At 41.3% G+C, this 9,725-nt stretch overlaps 1 protein-coding gene across 1 annotated transcript; it reads right to left on the bottom strand.

Moving 5' to 3' along the window:
• Positions 1 to 4,837: 4,837 nt before the first annotated feature.
• On the bottom strand, positions 4,838 to 9,189 carry GTF2A2 (general transcription factor IIA, 2, 12kDa). Its single transcript, XM_009077362.1, has 4 exons — positions 9,025 to 9,189; positions 8,421 to 8,525; positions 6,846 to 6,972; positions 4,838 to 5,148 (listed from the first exon to the last, which is right to left on the bottom strand). The coding sequence occupies exons 1-4, from the start codon at positions 9,094 to 9,096 to the stop codon at positions 5,123 to 5,125; spliced, it is 330 nt and encodes a 109-aa protein (XP_009075610.1). The 5' UTR covers positions 9,097 to 9,189; the 3' UTR covers positions 4,838 to 5,122.
• Positions 9,190 to 9,725: the final 536 nt, after the last annotated feature.

Genomic DNA, 9,725 nt, shown 5'->3' with positions numbered 1-9,725 from the left:
GCTAGACGGGGGAACGGGCGGTGTGGAAGGACAGCAGGGCTCTGTCCCGTCCTGCCCCCCCGATTCACGGACACGGCTCTCCGACAGGCTGCCTGGAGGAAGTGGAGTGGTGCGTTTCTCCATTCCCTTCCCAGAGTCTATTCCCGAAAGTGACTCCACGGCTGCTGCCTGCAGTCGGGCAGGGCCTGCAGTCGGGCAGGTCCGGGTCAGGGACCACGGTGACTCCACGTCCTGCTAGAAGCAGAGCTGAAACTGTGATTAATTTGCTTTTCCACAAAGCACCTGGCAGCCACCTGCTCCTGGCACCCGCAGCGCTGCTCAGCTGAACTTCTGGCTGCTGCTTTTGCCTCACTTCAAATTTCGTCTGTGCCGGTAGCTAAGCTAGCAGCTGCTAAAAACAAAGCCAACCTTCAATAAAACCAAAGATTGTAAAATAGATGGCGCTTCAATAGTCTGTGTCCTGGGGTCCTCTAAGGAGAACAGGTTGTGCTCCTGAGCAGAGTAATTTAGAAGTTACTTACAGATTTGTTAACAGTAATTTTTATTCCCTTCACTCTGTAAATAAGTTTAACTTCTTCAGCTGTTTCTTCTCTCAGAAACATGGTGCATTGCTTGTACACACAAGACAGTTCCCTGACATAAAAATGTTACAGATAGGAAGACAGAGCCAAGTATTTAGGTCTGGGGGGGAGAGGGAAGTGCCACTTCAACTCTGTTCTGTGGTAAGTCTTTTAGCAAAGACAAAATAACTTTTTATTTGAATGTTATTTTATTGTTTATTTTGATGTTTAATTGCAATCTATGCCCTTCCTGGTTAGACCCGAAGACAGAGTATCGAAGCATTTATCCACATTTGACAGAGCTTGCTCATATGAACATGAAGGCATCAAGTGAAACCAGCATACCAAAAGAATCTTGGTGACAAACTAAGAGGAACAGCAGTTATCTAACAACATAGCCTACACAGCCTTCTCCATTCAGAGAGATCACTGGTTTGTATGAAAACAGATGTTCTGGCATTATTACGTGGAGATGTAAACAACTTGCAAACTTCACACCCAGTTTTCTTGATTCAAAGAAAATTTCCTGTTTCCGATGCTGTTATGACTCACAATTCATTTACAGATGATTTGGTTGCACAAACAAAGGCTATCTTGTGCAAATTTATTTTCAACTCACCTCCTTTTAGTAGTGACTTAATTTCTTCTGAACGAATGAGCCTACTCCCAAATTCTAAAGGTGAACTAAGACAAAAAGATTCTTACAAATGTCCTCAGTATTTTCTCTTCCAAAGACATTAGAAATGTCAGATTTATGAGTGCAGTCACATGTCCAAGCAGTGACACAGAAAAGAAAAAAATATTTGTCTCCTTACCATTACAAATGGCAATAAAAAATACCACTCAACTCTAATATAGAATTTTCCATTCCAGAAATCTCGAAGTACCTTAGAAATAAGACAGCTGACATCTTAGAAAGTTGGCAACAGAGCACAGAGGAAGCTTGTAACTTGCCGTGGTTAGTTGCAGAACTAAAAAAAAGAAAAAACTTCCAACACAGTAGGACTCGCTCTAGCCCAAAGTAGCACTACCACATCAGATTATAGAATCCCCTCCAAAAAATAGGTTAAATCCCATATGAACTTCATCAGTAAAATTATGGGCTGTCCAAATTGGAAATACACTCATATCAGAAATATTAACTTTGTCTAGTGAAAATCTGACACTTCCGTCTACAATCATTAACTAGCATCCTGAACTTTAAATAAACCACCAGTTGTTTAAGGAGGAAATATGTTGCAAATTGCCATTTACCTTTCAAGATATGCAGGGGAGGAAGAATGAAACTATAATTCTGAAATCTAATAACAGATTTATTTTCCTGGTTTCAGCCTGGCTTTAATTTATGTCTTATTTCCAAATGGTTTTTGGTTTTCACTTTATTTTCTTCGAATCATAGAAACACATAATTTTAGGGGTTGGAGTGGACCTTAGAGATCATCCAGTCCCAACCCCCTGCCCTGGGCAGGGACACCTCCCCAACAGACCAGATTGCTCAAGGCCTCATCCAACCTGCCTTTGAACACTAGCAGGATTGGGGCAGCCACAGCCTCCCTGAGCAACTTGTTCCAGTGTCTTGCCACACTTACAGTTAAAAAACTTTTTTCTAATATCTAACCTAAACTTCTCCTCCTTCAATTTGTACCCATTATCCCTATCACTGCAGTTCCTAACAAAGAGTCCCTCTCCAGCTCCCCTGTAGCCCCTTCAGATACTGAAAAGTTGCTCTGAGGTCTCCACACAACCTTCTCTTCTCCAGGCTGAACTCCCTCAGCCTGTCCTCATAGGGGAGAAGCTCCACTCCTCTTATCAACTTTGTGGCCTCCTCTGGACTTGCTCCAACAGTTCCACGTCCTTCTGATGTTGAGGATACCAGAACTGCAGGCAGTACTCCAGGTGGGTCTCACAAGAGCAGAGTAGAGGGGAAGAATCACCTCTTTTGACCTGCTGCCACTCTCCCGTGGATGCAGCCCAGGATTCCATTGGCTTTCTGGACTGTGAGCTCACACTGCAGCTCATGGTGAACTTCTCATCCACTGTCAACTCCCAAATCTTTCTTATCATTACTGATCTCAATTACTTCTTCACCCAACCTGTAGGTGTGCCTGGGATTGCCAAGGACTTTGGCAAGAACAGCCAAATGTGAGCCACATCTGGTTTAGTACATATTTACACAGCAGGTCAATGAACAGCTCTTCCTAAGCCTAGTTACAGGAGGGTCTATTTCCTTATTGTTTTGCATTTCTTTCAAACTCTATAGGACCATCTCTGAGATGTTCTATAATAATGAGATGGGTCAATTAAAATGAATTCAGAGGAAAACAGGTAACAAATTCTGAAGAAACTAGAAGCAAACATGAACAATATGAACAAAATACCTGTAGAGTATTTGCAGTCATGAGTAAAATTGATTCAGGGAGTAGGGTTAGGGTGTCCTTTTTCTTCTGACTGCAACAGCAGTGACCACAAAAAGTCAGCTAGACTCTCAGTGAACTATTTCCCACTTCCTTGAAGGGTGCAAGTTATTTTAGCACAAGAGGCAAACCAAAATATTAATATATTTGTGACTTACTACCTCCTAAGCCGTAATGGATAATCCTAGCAAATCACCCTTTAATTTACAGTGAAGGAAAAGTCCACATCCCCCAGTACAGTCTTATTGGTGCTTTTTAACAAGCTCTTACTTTTCTCCTCACTCCAAACTTTTAGATCACAGAAAAGCAAACCCAAGTCACTGGTACCTTAACAGAAATCCTACCTCCTAAGCTGCTGAGAAGCTGAATCTGCACTTTGAGTACCTCTCATCTACCTCACTATACCTAGTCACTGCGTGAAAGTACATAATGATCCTGAGCAAACTTGTCTTCCCACTTTGCACTTTAATTTATGTGATTCTGATAACATTTGAAGTCAAGTATTGACATCCCTGACTAAGCAAACAGCTTACATCAGGGAACATCCTGGTTTGTCGAATTGACAAAATCCTTTTTCTTGGAAGGCATGTTTACATGCAACCACCCACAACCACTTCTGAATTGGTTTATCCTTTACTTTTCTTCACTTACTTTCTAAATAGAAAGATCTGTTCCAGCTCAAGGTCAAGGTGCAAAAGCTATTTTGTATTTTGTACGGCTGAGAAGTGGAAGCAACTGTGTCCTTTCTGGTCTGGCTTTCAGGAGTAAGTTTGCCAAATCTTCCAAGACCACAAAGCACATTAATCATATGAACTTGGCAGGATCAGCTGAAATTCAAACAAAAAATAGCAAGTGGCAAGAACGTTATGGAGAGTAAAGCAGTTTGCAGCAAAGGGCATGTAGCATAGCTACAGGACAAAAGAAAATGAACACTAAGCATACTACTTGGAACAGCCTAGCAAGCAAGTTTGTGAACTCCTTTCTCACTTGGAAGTGAGGGAAGCACTTGACCAAACCCCAGACATATATCCTTTGATGTGCAAAGGTAGGATCTATAAAACCTCAAGATAGCAAGAGTCTGGAAAGGTTTCAACATCTAAATTATGCTCCAGTTTTGGCACAAACCAAGTATCTAGACTGATCTGAAAACAATTACTAGTTTCTAGTGGTCTCTAAGTAGCCTCCTGTCAAAACCAGACGAGCCTGACGCTGCTGAGGCAGCTGGCATTGCTCTGACCACACTGAACAGTCACTGCTGCTAAGTCAGACAAATGACCTGTCAGTATATTATATTCACACATCTACTGAAGAAGCTTACAAGGGTTTCTTGGTAAGTTATTTAGGGGAATGTGTAAATCTAAAAAACGACAAAGTTACCTATATGATCTCTCAAAATTTGTAACTCTTTCACTGAAATGCTGCTGGCCTGGTGCCAATTAAATGTACCCCACGTAAATACAAAAAAAAAGAATTGCAAAAACAGTAAAACAAGCAGCAGTAACATTTGCTGAGAATATACTGCAATCTTATCAGACTCAGTTTCAGTATTTCCATTAATTAGCTGTGCAGTAACTTTAATATTCGAGTTAGTGTATTAGCAGCAGAGGTTACCAAATGGGTAAATTTACAGATAGAAAGATGCAGGAACAGACAAACATACCTGCCAGCAGGAGCTGCTAAGCTTTTGCTGATGTTCTCCTCCCTCATTCTGAAACAGCCCTTTCCTGCAACCCTACTCAGAACCCTGTAACTGAAAGACCTTTGCATCTGCAACATTTCTCTAAACACACTTAGAAAATTTTGGGAAAATATATTTTATTAACGACTGTTTTTTAAGCAAAGCTTTCCAATGATCACTCATTCAAAAGTTTTTAAATAAAAGTTTATTACAGAAATTATTTTGAACAAAAAATGGAACAGTATCTGTTGTAATTAAAATAAAAAAAAGTAACATTGTATTCATGCCCTAAAAGGTGAACTGAAGAAATGCTACAGGTCTTTCTTCCACTGCCAGTCTGTGATGCTTTCTAGTATGGATTAACTCACATCTCCATCACAAGAATTAAGGATGAACAGTCCCTTTCCATGCTTCTCTCCAGAAAGTGCTGCATATTAACAGAAAATATTGCAGACAAACCACAGTTCTATTCATTCCGCAGTATTGGAACCAGTGTCTAGGAAAGAAAAAAGAAAGTGAGATTAATATATATCCCCACCAAGTATAAATTCAAGAGGACCAACAGCATTCTCTAAAACCTTCCCCGAGTTCAGAAGCATTCCCCAAGCATTTTAGAACATGCTGTGTACTGACCCAATTCCCTCCACTGCTATCAATGCCACACATGAACTGCTCGTGCCATTCCACTTCAGTTAGCAACACTGAAAAGAACCAGCACAAAACTCCAAGGTTGTGCACACAGATCATTTGCTATCAAGGCATTACAAATACTAGAAGCCTTGCTCTAACTTGAAGTGATACACAAACACTTTGTTGCAAGCACATCAGGCTATGATCTACTAAAGAGAAAGGCTTTTGCACACCCAGTAGCTTAAGCTCTGATGGGAGTCTGGGCTACAGTTCATTACACATTTTGAAATAGATGGAAGAATGAGCATGATCTTCATAAAGCAACCGAGAGCAATTCTCTGCTCTGAACTTTTGTCAGAAGCACCAATTAGCACCAGTGCAACTTCTGGTAATACTACCCCTGCCTTCTTATTTTCAGAGTTATGGAAAAAATATGTGACTCAGATATGGAGAAAGGCAAGCCAGTGTTTATTATGTTCCTTCAGCAAGTCAACATCTCGTGGGGGAAAAAAAGGCTGTAATGTTAATAATAACAACTTTAACTTAATACAAATTATTATTAAAGTCACCTAGCTGTTTTAATCTTATCTGCACACTTAATCAAGACTGACAACCATTAATGCTTGGAAAGTAAGGTTTCCTCCACTAGCTATAAAATGCACACAAAAAATAAACACAGTGGGATTATATGCTTGGCTAATACCACAAGTTGAACAAACAATAAATTCTGTCAACTCTTTAGAACTACAACTTGAAGTGACTATTGTAATCATGCCAGGATCAGGAAGTCGTGAAGAACCTGTTTCAGAGTCTATGGTATATTTAAATATAGCATTTTTCATTCTCAGTTCTTCCCTTTAGCATCACTCCCCAAGGGCAAAACAAGTGGCAGCATTTCACACACCTTTAGCAATATTCTGCCAGACTGATGGGTTTAAAAGCTAAAAACCAGCTTGTCACAGGAGTCACTATATTACTTTTTGCAGGAAAGAATCTCAAGGAATACTGACAAATCCAGTCAAGCAGATCTGGAACATAAACTCCCACAAGCAGTGCACGTACAGGAGGCCTGTTAGGCAATATAGAAATCTTGTGATGTGATTTGGAAATGTTATAATGAGCTTTTCATGTGCTTGTGTTCCCTGCTATTAAATCCACCAAATGATTGCTTTGACAGTGTTCTCAGACAATTCCCTGCTCAGACTGCTGAAGCAGTTTTCAGAATCAGTAAAACATGGTGCTGGCCTAACAAGCAGGTTAATACTAGAAAAATCACCACACAAAATTAAGATTACTTCTGACTTTCTAATTGCTCTAGTTGCAGGTACTTCCCAACAGTAGTGCACAGCAGTCCCTAAGATAGTCCTGTCTCAGTGTTTATGTATCAGGGAAGCATTTAGCTTGCTTTTGTTTCACCTCTCATCATACATAAAAGGGAGTGCAGAGCCTTACTTCTGTCTGAGTAATACAATCAGCCTAGCTTCAATTAGACATTTGGTCAAAGCTTCCTATCAATGATCAAGTCCCGTGTCTCAACTTATTTATGTAATATTCCATACTTACTTTTTCCGTCACATGCTACAATTTTCACTTTATCCACTTTCACAAGTTCAGTGACCTCCCTAAATTCAACATCGTTCAGTACAAACGTCCATACGTTGTCACAGAACCTGTATGTATTCAGAGACCCCTTTAAAAAGACGAGAGACATTTTCTATAGGATGCATCCCAAAAGTAACAGAAAATATGTTTAGTATCTACTGAACAATGTCCCTTTAGAACTAGACTTGCCATAAAGCCACTGTGAACCTGAATGCATACAAACTTGGCAAGCAACCACGTCTGAGGAAACTTCAGTTTAAATGCCCTCCAGTGGCTAAAAGTTTCAAGACCATGTAGTGACATTACAGTCTATCCAAGGGGAAGACAGGTAGGCTAACAACTTCCAGAGCTCTTCTAATGTGTATAAAGGATCAGTATCTGAAAAGATTTCTTAAAACATTGGGCCATAAGAAATATCAGTTACAGCAGTGATGATAAGAAGGTGTGAATTCTGCAATTGTTTAAATAAAGCATTGTTTAAATAAAAAATGATGACCAAACTGACCCATGTGACATAAAGGTTTGATGTATTACTGAGCATGTCAATAAGTAAACCTTTTGGCCTTCACCTTCCCATATTTTAAACTGATATTCTTGAACTTAAGCTCTAAGTAACATTTTTGTAAGTTATCCACTAAACACACTCTGAACAGTCTTCTACACCATGTTACATATACAAAACAAGTGTGTTAGAGAAAAGAAATTATGCTATTTTTAACATAGCCATATTGTTTAAAAACTAGTATCTCAGGACCTAACATTGTTAATTTATAGACTGTACAGGAAGTTACAAGTTAACAGCAACCTGGTTTTCGTGGTGTTTTTTCCTCATAATTACAATCAAGTTGACATTTAACTTGCTGCCTATCTGATATTCATTAGGGTGGGTGACTGGGAAAAAAAGCCTCAAACTTATTTTTCTAAGATACCTACAGAACATAGCTACAAAATGATCCAGTGAAAGGGTAGAGCTAAACCTCTAGTCTCACCTCACATTACAAACGTGGCTGAAAATCCAGCCTCATCTCACTTTTGCTAGGTACAGCTAAGAGAAGCAACAATCTCCCTCATCTGCAAGACACTGAGGATGGTAATGCTATCAATCAAAGCACTTCCCTCTTCCCTGTTCTCATCTGCTCACCAAATGGAACAGGAAAGGTTGCTCAGGGAAGCAGTGGATGCCTCAACCCTGGCAGTGTTCAAAGTCAGGCTGGATAAGGCCTTGAGCAACCTGGTCTGGTGGGGAGGTGTCCTTGCCCATGGGACAAGATGATCTATAAGGTCCATCCCAACCTCTAAAATTCTATGATTCTATGAAATCTGCTTCTGATTTTTGCATTCTTTTTTAAAACCCCTGGCAGAATAAGGTAACAAGCCTGACAATTGCATACAGAAAATACATGTAAACAGTCATTACTTCAGAGCCAAAATGGACCTTCTTATGTCTGTGCTTAGAGCACACAGCTTTTAATGACAGACAGTAACTAAGCATTGATGCAGAATCTCATTAAGAACTTGTACATTTCGTTATCTTACCCTGAAATTGACTCTGTTCCTGACTCGCTGTGCCAGCGCCGAATTGATAGCTTTATCAAACTGAAGTAGCACCTGAAGGGCCAACTGAGGTGTGATCTGCTGTGACTAAAGTAGTGTAACAAAAAAAAAAAACCCAGAAGTTTTGAGTGGTTTAAAAGTGAACTCAAACATGCAGTAAAAGTTAAAAACATCAAAACAAAGTTTACCTGAAGCAGATCTCTGCAACAATTTACAAAAACAGTATGTTCCTGTGTTTATTTCCATTTACCTATTTTAATTCTGAGAGAACCACCAATGTGCTATCATGCTTTCTTGTGCTACACAAAGATTTCTTCTAATAAATATTCACTGGAAGTAACCAGAAGAGCAGTAAATTGATTACAATGTTCTGGATTAATCTGACTGTACATTTACTGGGCCAAACAGGAAACTAGGCCACTTACATAAAACATTTTCCTTCATCCAGAACATAAAGACTTCTCAAGGGAATGGAGTATGAATAGCTTTCCAAACCTTGGTCATAAGCATCCCAATCCAGCAACCACAAAGCTGGTTTAATAACCACCCTCTGTTTTTATTAAGCTAATCTAAACCCCACACACACCTGTATGAGCTCATCTAGACTCTCCTGAAGGCTGTTTCCCAGCGTGGTGTTCCTGTACAGCTGATAGGCCATGGTTCACCGAGAGGGGCTGCACACCTTCCTGACCATCCACGGCTCTGGGCGCCCGCGATGTCCTCACTCTCACTTAAAGCAAACACAAATAGTAATAAGCCCTCTCCAAACCCAGAGGAGAGCCCACACTGCACCCTGCAAGGCAAGGTATACACAATTCATGAGACCACCCCACACACACTGACCAACACTCGGTGCACTGGGGGCACAGGGGACACACACACTGCCCTGGGACCCACACACCACCCCAGGACACACACACTGCCCCGGCACCCACCGCCTTGGGACACACAGACTGCTCCAAGACCCACTGCTCCAGGACACACACTCTGTCCCATGACCCACCTCCCCGGGACCCACATACTGCCTTGGCACCCACTACCCTAGGACACACACACTGCCCCGCGACCCACCATCCTGGGACACACACACCACCCCGGGACACACACACTGCCCTGGGACTCACTGCCCTGGGACACACACACTGCCCTGGCACCCACTACCCTAGGACACACACACTGCCCCGCGACCCACCATCCTGGGACACACACACCACACTGGGACCCACTGCCCTGGGACAGACACACTGCCCTCGGGCCCACCGTCCCGGGACACACACACTGCCCCGC

Source organism: Acanthisitta chloris, unplaced genomic scaffold (genome assembly GCF_000695815.1).
Source record: "Acanthisitta chloris isolate BGI_N310 unplaced genomic scaffold, ASM69581v1 scaffold4446, whole genome shotgun sequence".
Lineage (NCBI taxonomy): Eukaryota > Metazoa > Chordata > Aves > Passeriformes > Acanthisittidae > Acanthisitta > Acanthisitta chloris.
Note: the sequence above shows the minus strand (reverse complement) of the source record. Positions and strands in the feature narration are given on the sequence as shown.